General features: G+C 51.6%; 1 protein-coding gene across 2 annotated transcripts; it reads left to right on the plus strand.

The window, feature by feature from the left end:
- Positions 6,335–19,042, plus strand: MFSD2A (major facilitator superfamily domain containing 2A). 2 transcript variants are annotated; one of them, XM_005678650.3, is made up of 14 exons: positions 6,335–6,597; positions 8,057–8,188; positions 9,737–9,861; positions 13,729–13,852; positions 13,962–14,040; positions 14,410–14,552; positions 15,014–15,104; positions 15,223–15,344; positions 15,549–15,632; positions 16,385–16,468; positions 16,563–16,675; positions 17,119–17,262; positions 17,353–17,529; positions 18,582–19,042. In XM_005678650.3, the coding sequence occupies exons 1-14, from the start codon at positions 6,505–6,507 to the stop codon at positions 18,643–18,645; spliced, it is 1,575 nt and encodes a 524-aa protein (XP_005678707.1). In that variant the 5' UTR covers positions 6,335–6,504; the 3' UTR covers positions 18,646–19,042. The 2 variants fall into 2 exon arrangements, with proteins under 2 accessions (XP_005678707.1, XP_005678708.1); XM_005678651.3 differs by having other exon boundaries at positions 8,060–8,188.

Genomic DNA, 19,297 nt, shown 5'->3' on the forward strand with positions numbered 1-19,297 from the left:
TTCCTGTAGAGCTCAGGCAGAGGAGAAGGAATCTGCTCTGGGTCCCTTTGTGTTGGTTGCCAAAACTGTCTACTAAAAACTATAGTCACAACCTGAAAGCAGAACGTATTTTATTTGGTGAGAATGTTATGACTTCAAGCCTGGAAGGCAGCGTCTCTGGTAGTTCTGAGAAACTGCTCCAAGGAGCTGGGGGGAAGGAGTCAGGATATATAGAAGTTTGTAACAAAGCAGGGCAGGCAGTCTGAACATCAAAGATTACTGTTAATTAAGGAAAACCAGATATCTAAATTTAAGGAAATTAGCACTCTTCTATGTATGGGAAGATGCGAGTCTGAGATTATTAAAGTCATTTCATTTATACACATCTCAAGTATCTGGGACATGCATCCTGTTTTTTTAATTTCTTACTCCCCACCCCATCCCCTAGCTCCTCAGCAATCACAGGGAGGGGGTAAGGGGGAATGCGTGGCAGCATCTGCTGGATCTCAGGCTTTGTTTTCCCTTTGGGAGCCCTTATTCACATCTGGAGGCCCCAAATCGCTGATGGCTATTACATCCTTATTTATTGATATGGCAAGAGATACTCTACTTCACAACTGGTAGCCTCAGATGACTTGAAAAGCTCTTAGCTACTTTCTACACGAAGAGTTTCTCTTGGGACCCTCAAGAGTCTCTCCTTTCTACTTTCTGCCCTTCCATCTCCCCCCAGGGCAAACAAAAGGACTGGGTACAGAATAGCTTCAGGCTACTCCAATGCTTGCCCAGCCCTAAGCTCTTCAGCCTGGCCATTTCCTGTCCTCAGGCCTCAGACCACCACTATCCAGTTCAGCTCAGCTCTGTCTGACTCTTTGCAACCCCATGAACTGCAGCACACCAGGCTTCCTGTCCATCACCAACTCCCGGCGCTTCCTCTGTCGTCCCCTTCTCCTCCTGCTTTCAATCTTTTCCAACATCAGGGTCTTTTCAAATGAGTCAGCCCTTCAAAACGGCTGGTCAAAGTATTGGAGTTTCAGCTTGAGCATCAGTCCTTCCAATTATTTTCAGGACTGATTTCCTTTAGGATTGACTGGTTTGATCTTGCTGTCCAAGGGACTCTCAAGAGTCTTCTTCAACACCACAGTTCAAAAGCATCAGTTCTTCAGCGCTCAGCCTTCTTTATGGTCCAATTCTCGCATCCATACATGACTATTGGAAAAACCATGGCTCAGATTGTAGAAGTGTCTGCCTGCAATGCGGGGGACCTGAGTTTGGTCCCTGGGTCGGGAAGATCCCCTGGAGAAGGAAATGGCAACCCACTCCAGTACTCTTGCTTGGAAAATTCCATGGATGGAGGAGCCTGGTGGGCTACAGTCCATGGGGTCATAGAGTCAGATGCGACTAAGCGACTTCACTTTTCTTTCTTTCACTTTTCTTTTTTTGACTAGATGAAACTTTGTTGGAAAAGTATTGTCTGCTTTTTAATATGCTGTCTAGGTTTGTCATAGCTTTTCTTCCAAGGAGTAAGCATCTTTTAATTTCATGGCTGCAGTCACCATCTGCAGTGATTTTGGAGCCCAAGAAAATAAAGTCTCTCACTGTTTCCATTGTTTCCCGATCTATTTGCCATGAAGTGATGGGACTGGAGGTCATGATCTTCATTTTTTTAATGTTGAGTTTTAAGCCAACTTTTTCACTCTCCTCTTTCACTTTCATCAAGAGGCTCTTTAGTTCCTCTTCGCTTTCTGCCATAAGCACCAACCAAGGTATAAACTTACCAGTGGTTCTTGAGATAAGTATGCGCTTCCCTAGTGGCTCAGACATTAAAGAATCTGCCTGCAATGCAGAAGACCCGAGTTCAATTCCTGGGTTAGGAAGATCCCCTGGAGGAAGGAATGGCTACCCATTCCAATATTCTTGCCTGGAGATCCCATAAACAGAAGAGCCTGGTCAGCTACAGTTCATGGGGTTGCAAGAGTAGGACATGCATGACTGAGTGACTAAACAGGAACTCATAAGTTGAGATAAGTATGTTTTAAAGCATGGGCTGGGCTCCTTTTTTCCAGAAGTCAGGGTGGTAGATCTGCCATTTAAGGACTAAAGAGATCTTACCACAGGATAACAGATTGTTGTTCTACTTGACAACCCTGGCACCTGACAACACCTTCACTTAGCAACAATCTTTTAGCCTGTCCTGGCAGCACCCCACTGGGTTAGAAAAACCATCTTGAACCACCAGATATAAATCTAGCCCCTAGCCATTTAAATCAAATTTTCTCCCCTCTGACTTAAATGATGTTATTTGGTGTGGTTTCACCACTCTAATCAATACCACTGATGATAGTGACTGTGGTGATGCTGATAATGATAACAAATATTTTTTAAAGGCAATCCACACTCTTTGTTTTTATTTATTTATTTTTTTGAACGGAGTTAATAAGCCCTCTGGGGCATTTAAATTTTTTTAAAATTTTATTTATGTATTTTTTGGCCACGCTGGGCCTTTGTTGCTGCACACGAGCTTTCTCTAGTTGTAGGGAGAGGGCTTCTCATTGCAGTGGCTTCTCTTGCTGTGGAGCATGCACTTGAGGGCATGTCGACTTCAGTAGTTGCAGCGTGTGGCTCAGTAGTTGCGGCACACGGGTTCAGTTGCTCCACAGCAAGTGGAATCTTCCCGGATCAGGGATTGAACCCATGTCCCCTACTTTAGCAGGTGGATTCTTAACCGCTGAACCACCAGGGACTTCTGCTTAAGTTCTTATTAAAGGCCAAACGCTGTTCTACGGACCCTACTTAATCCTCATGACTACACTGTGAGATATACAGAATTATTATCCTCATTTGACAGGTGAGAAAAGTGAGGCTCAAAGAGATTTTGTAATTTGCCCAGGAGTAAACTGTATGGTCAGAAAGATCCCCTGGAGAAGGAAATGGCAACCCACTGCAGTATATTTGCCTGGAAAATCTCACAGAGACGCCCAGTGGGTTAGTCTATGGGGGTGCAAGAGTCCAGGACAACTGAACGACTGAGCTCATACACACGCACAAACTGTATGGTAGAGATAGTCTATGAAGCCAGTGACCTGTCCTTCGAACCTTTGCATTTAACTCGGCTCCTCTGTCTCCAGAGAAGCTCAGGGGACCCAGCAGCACTCCCCAAAGGCCCTCAGGGGAGTACAGTAGGGTGTGAAGAAGCCCTTCAGGCTGGGCATGGCGCACTGTGAGGGCACAGACAAGTGGAAAGCAACAAGGGGAGCTCTGAAATGTATTTGCCCTTGGCTGTGAGACTAGGCTACATCTAGAAAAGGTCAAGGATGGCCACAAGGGTAGTTTCATCACTGAGTGGGCAGCTGCCTTTCTGCTCTTCAGGGAGAAGCCCTTGTTCTCACTACTATCCTAGATGAAAAGAATGTTGCTGTGAAGAAAGGGTCCAGGTCTCTGCTCCAGGTTCCTGAGGCTAACGGAGCTGATAAAGTTGCCTTTTGCCCATCTTGGACTGGAGCCTCAGCAAAGCCCCTTGGGCTCCAGGCCTGGTGGTGAGGGGGAAAGAGGGGAGGAATGAGAGCAGCCAAGACGGCCATGCAGGCACGTGGTCAGGACTGTGTGTAGCTGGAGGACAACATTTCTAAGCGACAAATTTACAGCCAAGCACGTGGTCAGAAAAAGGGGCTTGACTCTGGGCGTGTAAAACCGGTCCCTGCTTTCCCTCCCTTAGCCTCAGATTCATCAACTACTCACTGATGTTGTGAGGAAATGAGATGGTATATACATAAAGCACTTAGCACCGTGCTTGCCCAGCAATAATTGGGAGCTGTTGTAATTAGCTGGGCCCTAATTCAGTCAGTGGTGAAGAGTGTCTCTAGTGGAGCGTTGTGGGACTCTGTCCTGATCAACAGACCAGATGGTATAGTTGATGTGGAGAGGAGCAGCCTGTATCTAAAATTAGTGAGGGAGTAGGACTTCCTCCATTGGTCCAGTAGCTGGGATTCTACCTTCCAATGTAGGGGGCGCAGGCTCGATTCCTGATGGGGGAACAAGGGTCCCGCATGCCACATGCTGCAGCGAAAATTTAAAAAACAAAACAAAAACAGAAAAATAAACCGAAAGGGGGAGGAAACAGGAGGCAATAGAACCAGCACTGAAAACAATTTCAACAAGCGGAAATAAGCAAGAAGACACTGTCGTCCTGTGAGCTCCATGAAGGGGGAGACGCTACACAAAGCAGAGGGTCGGGGAGAGACCTGACTTGACCCCAGTTCCAGTGAAAAGGATCTGAATAATTTAATTGACCACAACCTGATGGGAAATAGTCATGGGAGAGAAAGACTCCGAAGCCCAGCAGTCTTAGGCTGCATTAACAATGTGTCGTGTCCAGACTGCGGGAAATAATAGGCCTATTGTTCTCACTTGGTCAGGCCATATCTGGAATCTTACACTGCTACACTTTCAGACTGGAATCGGGCCAAGAGAGGGGAGGGAACCAGCCCAGCCTCGGCTCCCAGGCATTTGTGCTAAGCACTTCCCCTTCATTTTCTGGTTTCATACTCAAAACAGGTAGTCATTTAATATCTCTACCTTATAAATGTAGGACAGTTAACTGGGTTGCCCAGGATCAATCACACAGCTGGTAAATGAAGGAGCCTGGGGCTTTTCTGAATGGGCTCCCCTTGTGCTGTCCCTCAGGGAGACTGAGCAGGCATCATTGAATACATATTTAAGTTCCTACTATGAATCAGGCCCCCAGCTAGTCAGTGGGGATACAGGAGTGAAAAAGATGTGATTTTCACCTTCTGAGAGCTCAAGGTTTGACTGGGGTCTAAATCACGTCTGATGCAGTGTAATCCCCTAGCGCTGAGGATGTTAGGGCTGTGGACTCAAGCCCAGAGAGGGGCAGAGATACAAGAGTGTCACACAGCTCACGGCAGAGCCATGGGGGCCAGTCCAGGCCCTTTGCGCCAATTCAGCTGCCTCACCTTGGCTCTCAGCAGTGGCCAAGATGGGGATTTTCTAAGGCAGATGAGGAAGCTTGGTGTGGCCATCACGGGGCCGCGAGACCTTATCTCTCCTGCTGGCAATAAGATTTTATGAAAGAAAAAAGAAGCCTGACACAGCAACCACAGGCACAGGATTGAGTGGCCTTTGAGTAATCACTTCACTGGTCAGTGCCAACTGGCACCCTCCCGGCCTCTTGAGTGTCTGGGAAGCCAGGAGTGATGGTGACACAAGGGACACACTGGTGGTAAAAGACTGTTTTCTGACATCTGTCTGGCCTCCCTTCTTTCTTTTTCTTTTGGCCAGACCCCAAGGCTTTGCAGGATCTTAATTCTCCACCAGTGATGGAGCGCCCTCAGAGTCCTAACCTCTGAACCGCCAGGGACTTCCCCTCCCACCTTCTTTCAAGGAGCAGATTATTCAGCACTCTTTCCAATCTTTCCTTGACTGTTTCGACTCAGGGCTTCCTATATCCCAGGGCTTCTTGTTGGGGAGACAGGTTCAGCCTTCTCATTTTTGCTGAGAGGGATAGCGCGTTGCTACGAAGAGGGAAGGCTTTGAAATGGGGCAAAACCTAGCCCTGGCTCTGCCACATCACAGCTATTTCACTTCTCTGAGTTTTCCTCCCCTTAGTTGCAAAACGGAGATAATAATAGTACCACCCTCACAGGGTGGTTAAAGGGCTGAAGGAGGTCATGTCAAGCCTGGAGGAAGTTCTCCATAAAACGCTGCTGTTACTATCATTGTGTGCTAATGGCTGTGGTCTCCACTCCTTTCCACAAAGTGGGGGTTTCTGCCCGAGGCGACGCGTTGCCTCTGTTGCCTGGTTACCTCAGCTTGTCTTTCTCCCCTATCATGAGGACCCCAAAGATGCCACTGTCCATAAGAAGAAATAGTCCATCTTGGGGAAAGAGAGGGACGTCGGTTAGGAAAGTGCCAGCGCTACATACTCCAGGTTTAGAGCAGAAGGAGACTCGACTTGACTCCAGACGTTAAAGGGGGGCAGTGGGCTTTGGAGCCCCTACTTTTCCTGGACCTGCGGGTCCGAAGTCATGAGGTGTAGATCTCGCTCTGGGAGAACTCACTCTGGGGGTCCGTGGGCAGGTCACTTTTAGCCTTGGGCTTCAGTTTCCTCGTGCGTGTCAGGTGGGTCTCCAGGCCTTCCCCCGAGGTTCCGCGGAGCAAGCGCAGCCGGATACGGGTTCCGGACTAGAGAACGTGGCTGGATGGCACCAGCTAGCTGGCCGGGTGGTTTGGGCAGGCGGGAGGACCGGCGGGCTCCAGGATTGGCTGGAGGCGGGGTAGCAAAGCTCCGGGATTGGCCAGATCAGAGAGGGCTGGACGAACCTTTAAGAGGCGCGGGGGGCGTGCAGGGGAGTGAGTGCTTCGCCCAGCCGCCTGCCGGCTTAACTTCTGTACGGCGACCGAAGTGGCGGCGGCGGCTACAACTACAACGCGAGCCCGGGCGGAGCGGAGGCCCGCGGAGCAGAGGAGCATCCCGGCCTCCCGGTCCCCGGGCGGCGTGGCCCGCGGGTCATGGCCAAAGGAGAGGGCGCCGAGAGCGGCTCCGCCGCGGGACTTCTGCCCACCGGCATCCTCCAAGCCGGTGAACGCCCGGTCCAGGTGAAGGTGAGGTCCCCGCAACCCTAGGTGGAGGGTCTGGGATGGGGGGCCAGGATGAGATGGGGGCGTCGCGGGATAAGCCTGGTTCTGGGACACACTGGGCTAAGCCGGGGACAGAAGAACTCTGAGGTTGGAGAGAGCTCTGGGGGTGCCCTGGAGGCGGGGAGTGATGGAAAAGGTTTGTAGGCGCCAGGCCCCCCTTTTGCCCACCCCAGCTCTGGGCATTTCTGGAGAGCAGCCTTACAGGCAGCTCCACGTGGTACCCGGCTCTGCCTAGCAGGTTTCCGTTCCTCTGTGATCAGCCGCTAAAGTTTGCTGCCCCAAACGGCAGGGAGACCCCAGAAATCTGGGAAACCCACCTTGGTCCCCCGACTCTCATCTGCCTACGCCCCACCCCCACATCCTACGCTAGCTTCTCAACTCTTCGGCGAGGGCGGATCAAGTTCATTCATAAAACAAGAGCTCTGCTCTTAAAGGAGCCGCATCCGGTAGGCTCTGTGTGAGTGTAGGTATCAGCCCGCGCGTACACTTTGCGCTTTGCCTGTCTTGACTTTCGGCCCCATTCCCAGCTCTCTGGACGAAATGAAGGACCCAGTGACATCAGGCGGCCCCAGAGAGGGATCCCAGGCAATATATCTGCCTGGGAGGAGACTGCCTTTTCATTTTAATTTTATTAACCGATCTTTGGAAGGAGCCTGGGTAAGCAATTAATGCTGCTGCAATGTATGAGTAATCTACTTTCCCTGGGCAACCTTAACCTCCCTAGTGCCCCACCCAGAGAGGGCCCAACCCAGCACCTAGAGGCCTTCCTACCCTACTATTCCCCAGTCCTCACAACAAGATCCCCTGGGCACTGGGGGAGGGGGACAGGGAGAGGGAGGGTAGGACATCTCCTGGGTTTGCCTGAAGTTCTGGCTGCCTCCAGGGGCCAGGGAGGCTCTGGGACAGATGGAAGGAACAGCTGTGCCTACAGCCAACTGGGCTGGGTCCTTAAAGATCTCTAGAGCTCTCACCCAGTAGGCAGGTGGGTTCTACCCTCTGAACCATGGCGGGAGCCGGGCCTGGGCTTATGCAGCTTTTGGCAGCAAGAGGATTTTCAGGTTGTGGCAGTTGGTGCCAGGTGGGGACAGGTTCACTGCTGGAGCATACTCCCCCTTCAACTTGGAAAGAAACATGACTGAGGCCTTGGGGGGAGTCATTAAGGGATGGTGCACTGATTAAGGCTCTGGCGTTGGGTTGAGGTGGCTTAGGGGCTACTTCTTCAGTATGAATTCGCCTTTTCCAGATTTTTAAAAACAGAAGACCTCTCTTTTCTTGTGAGAAGTGAGCTCTCCCTGGGTGGTAACAGGGCAAGGCAAACTTATCCTTCCTGGCAGAGTTGGTTAGAGGGATGGTCCTGGCTCTGGAAAGTTCTAGAATGTGGGCCAGTCTCGTGGGTCTCTTCATTCTTTCCTCTTATTCCCAGAAGGAACCAAAGAAGAAAAAACAGTTGTCCATTTGCAACAAACTTTGCTATGCAGTTGGGGGAGCCCCATACCAGGTGACGGGATGTGCCCTGGGGTTCTTCCTGCAGATCTACCTGTTGGATGTAGCTCAGGTGAGTGAGCCGAACTCCCTAGGGTTCCTCCATCATCCCAAGGTGGGAGAGACAACGGACTCTAGGCTAGGGTTTTTTTCCTCAACTGGGAAATGGGGCTAGGCACCCCTACACTTCTGCCTCTCAGGGTCACAGTGGATTAGAAATAAGGCTTTGGAGAGTATCCAGAAGGGGAGTCTCTCAACCCCAGGAGTCTTACTTAGCTGGCAAGGTCAGGCAACTCCTCCTTGCCTGGCAAGAGCAACAGAGCCTGGAGGGGTAGGCAATGGTGTGAGAGAATAAAGCCCGCTGTGACGTTCTTAGAAGAGACTGGCACACCATGTCCCCAGCTGGACGGCAGTCAGCTGGCTTAGCTCAGGGGTTGGTGGATGTTGTCAGGCCTGTGGACGAGGTGCATCCCACCTTCACCTAAGGAGCAGAGGCATGCAAGTGGACAGAGGGGGCCTCACAGGGTACTTAGGGTGTCACAGGGCTCCTCGGCCAGCAGCCTGGCATCCTGAGAATTCACCTTGTCTGGTGCGAGAGTAGGAGGCCAGATTGCCAAGGCTTTCAGGGTGCACACACTGGCTGCCTTTTGCATGTAACTTCTGACTTTGCAAACCAGGCATCTTAGTGGTGTTTACTTACAGATGGCGAATCCTGAGCCCCAGAAAGGACAAATGACTCCCTTTAAGTGGCTAGTTTTCAAGCAACTCCCATGCCCTGGGTCCTAAGTTGGGTGCAGATATGACTAACCCCCTGTCAAAACGTAAAAAGTTAGAAAAGTCAGATGAGGAAAGTCCTCTCCATCTTCTTGGAGTGATAGTAATAGTGATAGTTATAGCAGAGCCTTGATGAATGAAGAAGAGTCCAGAAAAATTGTCTGTAAGCCGAGAAGTTCTGGAGGCAGAGGTATAACTTTACTGGGTAGTGATAGCCTACTTTCTTGACATTTTTTCTATTTAATCCTTTTCCCACATCCAAGATAGAGCTTGACCCTGTAAGACAGGGATCATAACACCATTATACTGATGGGAAAACTGAGAGCCACTGTGGTGACCCAGCAAGTGCTATCTCTGCTTTTATTTGGCTGCACTGGGTCTTAGTTACACTTAGTTGCAGCATGTGGGATCTTATTCTCCCTCCAGGAATCAAACCTGGGCCCCCTGCATTGTGAGCATAAAGTGTTAGCCACTAGACCACTAGGGAAGTCCCTCAGATGCTTGTTCTGGCATCAGGTGGTTAGGGGCTTGTGAGAGGGAGACAAAGAAATGCAATCTGGATTCATTCTAATTGATGAGTTTTCAAGGGCAGTGGAGGGGAGGACAGAAGGGGGCGGATCTGGCAAAGTTTCTCAGGAGACACACAGTACCACTGCTAATGGGGAACTGTTGTTGTCATTATTAATAAGGCAAGTGATGATGCTTGAGGCCTGGGTAGGAGCAGTACAGGGTCCTAATGGCCTGGCTGAAGTGAGGAGGGAGCCCTGCTTTTGCCCATCAGTGAGGGTTGAGGTTGCCCATCAGATGAAGGAAGAGGGAGTCATCTTTTTCCTGTTACTCATCCCAGGTGGATCCTTTCTCTGCTTCCATCATCCTGTTTGTGGGCCGAGCTTGGGATGCCATCACAGACCCCCTGGTGGGCTTCTGCATTAGCAAATCTCCCTGGACCCGTCTGGGCCGCCTCATGCCCTGGTGAGTACAAGATGCTCCTTCAGGGTGGTAGAAGGCGAGGCCTCTGGTTTGTCATAGACTGAGAGATGAGAAGAAGGGATGATGGCAAAAGCCTCAGGGCCTTAGCTGGCCCAGTCATGGGCACTGGAACTCTTGCCAGTTCAGGCTGGTCTAGCTGTTAGACTGAGCAGATTCCCCTGTCTCAGGCCCCATTCCTCCCCAAGGTCCTTTCCCTTCCATGAAACTGGAATTCTAACCTCTTCCACTCCATCACTTCCTATAGTGGTTGAAAGGTTACACTCTGGAGCCAGCCTGCCTCAGTTTTAATACCAACTTGACCACTTATAGCTATACCACCTTGGGCAAGACATTTAACACCTCAGCCTCAAGTTCCTTCATTTGCACAGTGGAGATAATAATTATGTCTTCCTCACTGGGTTGTGGTGAAAATTAAATTTTGTAATATATGATGTTCTTGGCTTCTCTGGTGGCTCAGACAGTAAAGAATCTGCCTGCAGTGAGGGAGATATGGGTTCGATCCTTGGGTTGGGAAGAGCCTCTGGAGAAGGGAATGGCAACCCACTCCAGTATTCTTGCCTGGGGAATTCCATGGACAGAGGAACCTGGTGAGCTACCATCCATAGGTTTGCAAAGAGTCGGACATGGCTGAGTGACTAATACACCCACTGAGCATAATATGTACTTAGAACAGTGCCTGACACATATTAAGTAATATATAACTGGGCACCCCTGCAGAGTGGCTCCTGGAGGTGGGGTACGGGTGGATGATAAAACCGAGAATGGGAGTGCATAACCTCTGGCTTCTTGGACCCTGAGAACAACCTTTTCCTTTGATACAAAGCCTACACTCCTCAGCTTCAGACTGTGGGGCAGGGTTGGGGGAGGTGGTGCCACAGATCAGACAGCAAAGGCGGGCACAAGGGACAGGCGAACAGGCCGGAGCTCTGGTTCCCTCCAGGACATCCTGCTTGGTGGTTGAGGGGGAGGAGGACATACCCCTTTCATCTCTGGCCCATCCAGGCTCAAGTGGGCGCCTTCCTGCCCCAGGGGCGCGAATACCTGGTCTCCGGCCTTCAAGGCCTTCAAAGCTCTTCCCACAGTCCCTGCCCCCCCACCACAGCTTCCTTTCCCACGAGGCCCCCCTCCCTCCGAAATCCCGCCAGCCCCTGGCGAAGGCCCAGGTTGAGGCCTTTGATCCAGGCTTCGGGGCCAGGGGACAGGAGAGCCTGCCTTACCTGCGCAGGATGCTGGGGCTCCCAGGGAGCCGGCCCCAGGGGCCCTGTACCCGCCTGTACCCGCAGCCCCTTGTACCCGCCTCCCTGGCAGCCGGTGGGGGGCGGGGCCCTGCTGCCACATCTCCTCATGAGGCACAGCCAATGGCAGGCAGCCGCTCGGGCCAGCCCGAGGCAGCAGTAACCCGGGTTACTTTCAGTCACATTTGGTTCCTCAGCTTCCTCAGCGCGGCCGATGGGAGTATTTTGGCGAGGGCTGCCAGAGGAGCCCTTGTTCTGGGAGGATTGGGGAGGGGAGTGGAGGGGTGGGGTGGGGCGAGGCAGGGGGAGGGGAGGAAGCCCTCCCTGTGGGAGGTAGGATCTGAGGCCACCTTGCCTGCCTGGGCAGGTGTGGCAGCCGGCTTGGTGAAGTAGCTGAGGGCCCTTCGGGCTGGTTTCTGATTTGATGCATGTCTCTGGACGTGTCCTCAGCTGTCTGGGTGGGACCTCCTGGCAGTATCTCTCTGAGTGGTCCCCCACCCCCGTCTGAGTGCATCCCAAAGGCTGCCATGAATACACGTGACCCAACTCTCCGTCCATACCTGTTAGGACCTGGGAGCCCTTCTCCTTCCAGTGTAAGAAGAGGCTGGGCCTTCCAGGGGTTCCTGAGCCCTGGGACGCCCCTCTCCTCCTAGGCCTCAGATCAGCCCCTACCTTCAGTCATTTACGTCTTCCTTTTCATACCAGGAAGACTTTGGCAAACACTTTCCTGGAGTTCCCAAGGCCGTCCAGTGAGGGGCAGGGTGTCGGCAGGGCCACGTGGGAAATGCGGCAGGGCTGGACCTGAGGTCGGAGTCCCAGCCCAGGGCTTTGCAGCTCCTGAAGTCTCCTGCTGGGCTTTCCTGGCGTGATAATCACAGCACGCACTGTGTCCCAAGCTCTGTTCTACATTTTAATATTAACTACTTCAACCCAGTGACGCAGAGACCAAGTCCTTACAATGGCCTGTAGAGCCCTGGTATCCCATTTCCTCTCCAAGCTCATCTCCTAATTCCATTTTCCATACTCCGGCCCCCTGACCTCCTTGCTACTCCCCAGACCTGCTGGGGCACATTTCCGGCCTGAGCACCCTTGCCTCGCAAGCTCTGCAAGGCCAACTCCCTCTCATCTTGGCACAGAGGTCACCTTCTCTATGAGGGCAACTTTGGCCACTTGGCTATGGATTGTATCCCTATACTCTTAATCCCCTTCAGCCTGCTTTCTATTTTCCACAGCACTTAATTACCATCTAATACGTTATGTAGCTTTTGTGTATGTGTGGGTAAAATACACTATTTAAAAATTTGTAAATTGACCATTTTAGCCATTTTCGAGTGTACAATCCAGTGGCATTAAGTATGGTCACACTGTTGCACGACCATCTCCAGAACTTTTTCCAAACTGAAACTCTGTACCCGTTAAACATTAGCTCTTCATTCCTTCTTCCCCTCTAGCCCCTGGCAACCAACTGTCTTCTGTCTGGGAATCTGACTCATACCAGATTTGTCTTTCTGTGTTACTTCTGGGTTTATATTGTAGCATGTCTCAGAATTTCATCCCTTTTTAAGGCTGAATAGTACCTATCTTTTGTTTATTTTTTTGTTTGCCAACGAGCGTGGAGTGTCATGAGGGCAGTGACTTGTCTGTTTTGTTTCCTGATACATTATTAGAATAGCGCTCAGCTCAGCGTTAGCACTTGAATATTTCTTGAGTCAATGTTGAAGGTGAGGTAGGTGTTCTTACTACTCTCATTTTACAGATGAGAAAATGAGTCTCAGAGAAGTTAAATAACTTGCCCAAGACCAAGGTATTAATCGTTAGTAGTAGAGCCAGAACTGGGTCCCTGAATTGCGGTCCCTTCTTCTAACCACGGGTCTTGGTTCTCAGCTGCCTTTCTTTTTTTTTTTTAAGATTTTATTTATTTTATGTTTGACAGCACTGGGTCTTGGGTGCTGCACATAGGCATTCTCCAGCTGCAGTGAACAGGGACCTTTCTCTAGCTGCAGTTCCTGGGCTTCTCACGGTGGTGGGCTTGCTTCTCTTGTTGCGGAGCACAGGCTCAGTAGTGGGCCATGGGTTCTGTTGCTCTGTGGCATGTGGGATCTTTCTGGACCATGGGATTCACATGTGGGGAGGCAGACCTTTGCCACCCCCGACCCCACTTATAGTTATTCCGCGGGGCCCAGTCCTCCCTTGTGGCTGCCCCAGAAGGAAATCTTCCCCTGGAGTTGGCCTCCCTTCACCCTGTGTGTACACACAATGGTGAGAACCCCAGCATTGGGGCTGCTCCTTCTCCCCAAAGTCTCAGCCTCCATTCTCATCCCCCAGCCCATAGAAAGCCCCTGTCTCTAGAGCCTTAACCCCTGGGGAGAGGCAGTCAAGACTCGGGAGGGTCTGACCTGCTCCTCCATGCTCAGGACTGTAGGCCAGAACCCTGTCTCAGTCTGCCCTTCCAGGGTTGGCCATCAGTACCTTCCAGAGACCCTGGGGTGGGTGGATCCAGAGGGAGGAATTTCCTTCCCACCGGGCATCTTGTGGGGCTGCTGAAGAGTCCAGGCCAGGCCCGAATCCTGGGGTTTTGGCATCCAGCCCCCACTCAGACTCTCCCCTCCCTCAGGATCACCTTCTCCACACCCCTGGCCATCATCGCCTACTTCCTCATCTGGTTCGTGCCCGACTTCCACCAGGGCCAGACCCTGTGGTACTTGCTTTTCTACTGCCTCTTTGAAACGCTGGTCACGGTGAGTGTGGGCAGCGGGAAGGAAGTCCCTGGGGCCTCCGGGGTTGGTGCCCAAAGCCACATCTGTCTGTCCATCGTCTGACTGGCCGAGGGCCTCTCTTCCATGCCAGTGTTTCCACGTTCCCTACTCAGCTCTCACCATGTTCATCAGCACGGAGCAGAGTGAGCGCGATTCTGCCACTGCCTATCGTAAGTTTCCCCAGCCCACTGATCCCACCCACCAGGGACCCAGGGTCCGCCACTCCTTGACTCTCCTCCCATGTTTCTTCCCTTATGGGCTCAGCTCTCTGCTCTTGGGAGAAGGTGTGAAACCATACTAAAAAATAACTGATTGTTCTCTTGAGACCAGAGAGGTACAAGGACCAGGCAGAGGTCACACAGCAAGGCCACAAGTTTAAGCCAAGATGCCATCTATCCTACCACCCTATAACCATTCCATCTGGAGCTGTTTTCATCTCTTGGGGCTAGAGCTTCTGGGTCTTCTATCCATCTGACCATCCTCCCTGGGGGCCCACAAGCCTTGCGGCCCTTCCAAAGGACTTCTTTTTTTCTGCTCAGGGATGACCGTGGAGGTATTAGGTACAGTGCTGGGCACAGCAATCCAGGGGCAGATCGTGGGCCAAGCAGATTCGCCTTGTATCCCGGATGGCAATGCTTCTACAGTCAATCGCACACAGAGCTCCACTTCAATCAAAGAAACAGTGAGTCCTTGGCAGGGCAGGGATGGGGGAAGATGAGGATTGATGGGGTGGTTTGCAGTTATCCTCAGAATAGTAATAATGGCTAGTGTTGGTAATTTGTTGGGCATTTGTTACATACAGTTTTAATATGCCCACTTTGCAGATAAGGCAACTGATGCACTGAGAGGCTAAATAATTTGTCCAATGTAATATAGCTAGTGAGTTGCAGAAACTAGCTTTTGGAAGATTTGAACTGTGGGCTTTCAGACTCCACATCCTGGCCTCCTTAGAGTTTTGTTCATCTGGGCTTGTTCCAGCCTTGGGAAGCAGCAGTAGGCCCAGGATAACTTTCCCATTTCACAGGTAGAGACAGAGAGGCCCCCAGAGGAGGGACTGATCCAGGGTCATTGAGTAGAGCTGCTGGGCGCTGGGATGAAATGAGACTGACTGTGTCCCTATGTGATCTTTACCTGCTTTAACAGCAAAATGCGTACCTGCTGGCGGCAGGAGTCATCGCCTCCATCTATGTCATCTGTGCGGTCATCCTGACCCTGGGCGTGCGGGAACAGAGAGGTGAGGGGTCCCAGGGAGGGGTGCAGGCCCCACTGTGGGGCAGTTTTTGTCCTTCTGCCTGGGCCTCAGACTCTGGGCGGGGCCTCTCCTCCTGCTCACTGTCCCCTCTGGCCCCCAGAATCCTACGAGACTCAGCAGACCAAGCAGATGCCCTTCTTTCGGGGCCTCCGGCTGGTCATGAGCCATGGGCCGTACATCAAGCTCATCGCCGGCTTCCTCTTCACCTCCTTGGCTTTCATGGTGAGTGGGGCTCTGATATGCTCAGCCTGATGGGGGAGTGCAGTAGGGAATGGCATAGGCCTTAGAATGGGACAGGGCCTGAGGGACAGGTGGAATGGGGGTGGGGTGAGCAGAGGTCCCCTGAGCACGCAGAGTCTTCGACGCTCAGCTCCATCATCACCTGTTTCTTTGTCTTTTTTCCTGCTACGCCGTTCTGGCCCCCAGCTGGTGGAGGGGAACTTTGCCTTGTTTTGTACCTATACCTTGGGCTTTCGGAACGAATTCCAGAATCTGCTCCTGGCAATCATGGTGCGTGTGGGGCCCCGAGGGTGGCTGAAGGGACTTAGGCTGTGAGATGGTTCTTTGGATAGCCAGAGGATGTTTCCCAGACTGGCCCAAGATCATGAGCGATGAGGGAGGCTACTCAGAACGTTTGGATCTGACCTACAATGGCTTAGGTAGGACTATGAAAGAAAGAGTTTGGGTACATATATCAAATCTTTATTGGGATTTCCCTGGTGGTCCAGTGGCTAAGACTCCACATTCCCAATGCAGAGGGCCTGGGTTCAATCCCTGGCCAGGGAACTAGCTCCCACATGCTGCCACTGAAGATCCTGTAACTAAGAGTTTGCATGCTGCAACTGTGGGGGAAAAAAAAAGATCCCACATGCTGCATCTCAGACCTGGTACAGCCAAATAAATATTTTTAAAATATCTTTATATTGTACACCTTGAACTAGTAACTAGTACAATGTTCTTGTCAATTATATCTCAGTGACACTGGGGGAAAAAGAAAGGATTGGGGTTAGATGTTCAGGTAGAAAGCATAGTGAAAGCAAAGACGTGGAGGCCAGAACTCAGAGTTCTGCGCTCAGAGGGCAGCAGATAAGATCAGGACTTTGTCCCAGCTGCTTGAAGAGCCATCAGCTGCCGTGGAGCAATCCAGGTGATGGCATCTGGCTGCTCCTGGTCAGGGCTAGCAGCACCTTTGGAGTCCTAGGAAGGGCAAGAGGGATTCCAGGGCTCTAACCCACTTCCTTCACCCCTTTGCCCCTCCATAGTTCTCAGCCACAGTCACCATCCCCATCTGGCAGTGGTTCCTGACCCGGTTTGGCAAAAAGACAGCTGTATACATTGGAATCTCGGTGAGTGGAACTGAAGGGGTAGGGCCTGGGCTGGCCTGGGAATTACTGCTGGGAGCCTCCCAGCTGACTCATCTTCCTACACCCACTCTCCTAGTCAGCAGTGCCATTTCTCATCTTGGTGGCCCTCATGGAGAGTAACCTGATTGTCACATATGTGGTGGCTGTGGCAGCCGGCATCAGTGTTGCAGCTGCCTTCTTACTACCGTGGTAAGTGTATATATATATATGTATATGCCCACCTTGGTATGTTCCCCAGCCTCCCAGCTCCCCAGTTCAGAAACTCCTGAGGGAGAATCTGTGGGGACTTGTCTTTCTGCAGGTCCAGGTTGGGAGTGGGGCAGGTCCTCCCAGTACAACTGTACAGATTGTGAACTGCTTGAGCACACCTAGTCAGTATGGGAAATGGGGGTTCAAACCCTGTACTTGACTTGCCCAGCTGAGCAGCTACATGTGTGGCTACTTCATCTCAGAGGAAGAGGCCTTCTTTTTTGATTCACATGAAGTTGCCATGTCGTCACTGAACTGTGTGTGTGTACTATAGAACCGCCAACTCCCAGAGGAGCGCTCTTATTGACCCGGACCACATGGACTAGTGGAGGCCTGGGGTTGCTCGGTGGGAGGGAGCTCACGGCTGCCCCCACTGTGTGCAGGTCCATGCTGCCCGACGTCATTGATGACTTCCACTTGAAGCAGCCCCACATCCACGGGACCGAGCCCATCTTCTTCTCCTTCTACGTCTTCTTCACCAAGTTTGCCTCTGGAGTCTCTCTGGGCATCTCCACCCTCAGTCTGGAGTGAGTGGGGTGGGGGTCTGGGTAATGCTGGGCAGGGGCAGGCCCCAGGTGCCCCCTCCTCACCACTCCCCTAACCACTGGGCCTCACAGCTTCACTGGGTACCAGACTCGTGGCTGCTCCCAGCCGGCACGTGTCAAGTTCACGCTGAAGATGCTGGTGACCGTGGCTCCCATAGTCCTCATCCTCATGGGCCTGCTGCTCTTCAAGCTGTACCCCATTGACGAGGAGAAGCGGCGGCAGAACAAGAAGGCCCTGCAGGCTCTGAGGTGAGTGGGCAAGGGATGGTTGGCAGACAAAAGGGCAGCATGCAGTCTAAGCCCTTGAAAAGCGTCTCCTGGAGAAGCCAAGCTCGGATCTGCCTCCCACACATCTTCCCCTCCACCGCTTCTCCTCTGCCCTTCCCTTCTGCCAATGCATCACAATGGCAGTTGATGTATCTTTTTTTTTTTTTTACTATTTTTTTATTTGGCTGCATCGAGTCTCTGTTGCAGCACCCAGAATCTTGGCTGCAGCATGCAGGCGGCTCTAGTCATGGCATGTGGCCTTTCTAGCTGCAGTGTGCGGGCTTAGTTGCCCCTCAGCATGTGGGATCTTAGTTCCTCAACTAGGGATCGAACTGATGAGTCTCCAGATGCCAGGAAGGGAGTTAAAGACCACATTCCCTTGCATTGGAGGGTGGATTCTTAACCACTGGACCACTGGGGAAGTCTCCTAGTCAATGTTTCTTGAGCCCTTTGCTGTCTGCTTATGCTGAGTGGTTTTACGTTCATTCATTCAACAAGTACGTATATGGGAAGCCTGTGTGTCAGGCCTTGGTCTAGTGAATGATACAAACAAAAGTCCCTGTCACCTAAGGGGGTTTACATTTTAGAGAGTGTACCCATGATCTCCTGTAGTCATCTTAATAGCCTTGGGCATCAGAGATTCCTGTGATTCTCACTCAGCAGATGAAGAAACTAAGGGTGATAAGGGGCAGACCTGGGGTTTGAGCCCCTGTATTCTAACTCCAGAGCCCACACTCTTCACAGCTCTCCTGGCATGCAGGACCTCTGTGTGAAGACCAGAGAGCTGGGTGGAGTGAGTTATGCCAGCTCATCAACCTGCCCAGGCCAGGATGTAGTACCAGAGTTTGGGGTGCCTTGAGGGCAGCAGGAACAGTGAACAAACCTAGCAGTAGTTTCTGGGCTGAGAGTGGGAGTGAACACTGTCCTGTGATTTAGACTAACCTGGCAGTCAGCTAAGCCTGCAGAGCCAAGATCCCTCGGGGAACAAGCAGGTAAGGATGCTTCCTCCAACCAGTCTCCTCTGGTTCTTGCAGGGAAGAGGCCAGCAGCTCAGGCTGCTCTGACACAGACTCTACAGAACTGGCCAGCATCCTCTAGTGCCTACTGGATGGCCCGAAGCCGCTATATACAGGGCCTGGGTCACCAGGCCACACGAGGAATCGAGGCCTGCTTGCCTGCTCCCTGAATAGCTGGTCTCCAGATGCCAGGAAGGGAGCTAAAGACTTCATAGTAAGCGACCCAGGACACCTCCTGTGCCTATCATGGGGCAGGCATCAGCTGCCGGCCTCCCTGTGACCACCCTGGGGGCCAAAACCAGGGACTGCTACTGTGAATATGCCAAGGACTGATTGGGCCTAGCCTGGAACACTAATGTAGAAACGTTGTATACAGAGACTAATTAATAACTTAATGACCATGTAAATAGCAGTGTGTATGTATGTATATGTCTGTGAGCTATTAATGTTATTAATTTTCATAAAAGCTGGAAAACTGAGCTGCCTGTTTCTGCCTTTGTTCTCAGCAACTCACTGAGCCTTTCTGTTCCAGGATGCAGAGAGTGAGAGGGAGCCAGAATGTTGTGGAGGCGTAACAACAGCATTGGCTAACATTTACTAAATACCTGTCTGTACCAGGCCCAGGTGTGGAAGTGTTCCTCTCACCTTGATGGTGTTCTCACTTAATCCTGGAAATCATTGTGCTGGGTCAGGACTGTCCTCATTTTATTTTATTAGTATTTTTAAATGTTTTG

The sequence above is a fragment of the Capra hircus genome, chromosome 3, assembly GCF_001704415.2.
Source record: "Capra hircus breed San Clemente chromosome 3, ASM170441v1, whole genome shotgun sequence".
Lineage (NCBI taxonomy): Eukaryota > Metazoa > Chordata > Mammalia > Artiodactyla > Bovidae > Capra > Capra hircus.